At 71.1% G+C, this 415-nt stretch overlaps 1 protein-coding gene across 1 annotated transcript in view; it reads right to left on the reverse strand.

Moving 5' to 3' along the window:
- Window positions 1-212, reverse strand: part of LOC103070610 (glutathione S-transferase P) — a 2,505-nt gene extending 2,293 nt beyond the window's left edge. Inside the window, exon 1 of the mRNA XM_007450420.1 lies at window positions 89-212. Coding sequence (XP_007450482.1) covers window positions 89-212 — 124 coding nt within the window. The remainder of the gene's footprint in view (window positions 1-88) is intronic.
- Between the last annotated feature and the right edge of the window lie 203 nt (window positions 213-415).

Raw genomic sequence — 415 nt, forward strand, 5'->3', positions numbered from 1 at the left:
CTGGGGACCCCCCCCAGGTGGGTGAGGGGCGTGGGCTGCCGCAGCCCCCAACCTCTGCCTCCCTTCCCTCCCGGTCACAGGCCCCTACCTCGAACAGGGAAGTAGACGATGGTGTAGGGCGGCACTGCAGGAGGCAGAGAGAAGTCTGTTAGCGTCTGCGAGAGGTGTGTTACGGGGGAGAGGGCGCCCGCTCGTCCTCCCTGGGGTTGCATCCCCTGTTCTGGGCGCTGTAGGCCCCCCGAGAGCCCCAACTGCTCCCCAAAACCCTGGGAGCCCCCTCGGAATCCCCCAGGGAGCCGCAGGGACTCACTGGTGGCGACGAGGACCTCAGCAGCGGCGGCGGCGCTAGAACTCCGGCGCCCGTGGCGGCGGCCCCGAGCCTTATACGGGTGGGCGCGCCCCGCCCCGGCCCACC

The sequence above is a fragment of the Lipotes vexillifer genome, unplaced genomic scaffold (genome assembly GCF_000442215.2).
Source record: "Lipotes vexillifer unplaced genomic scaffold, Lipotes_vexillifer_v1.1 scaffold1477, whole genome shotgun sequence".
Classification (NCBI taxonomy): Eukaryota; Metazoa; Chordata; class Mammalia; order Artiodactyla; family Lipotidae; genus Lipotes; species Lipotes vexillifer.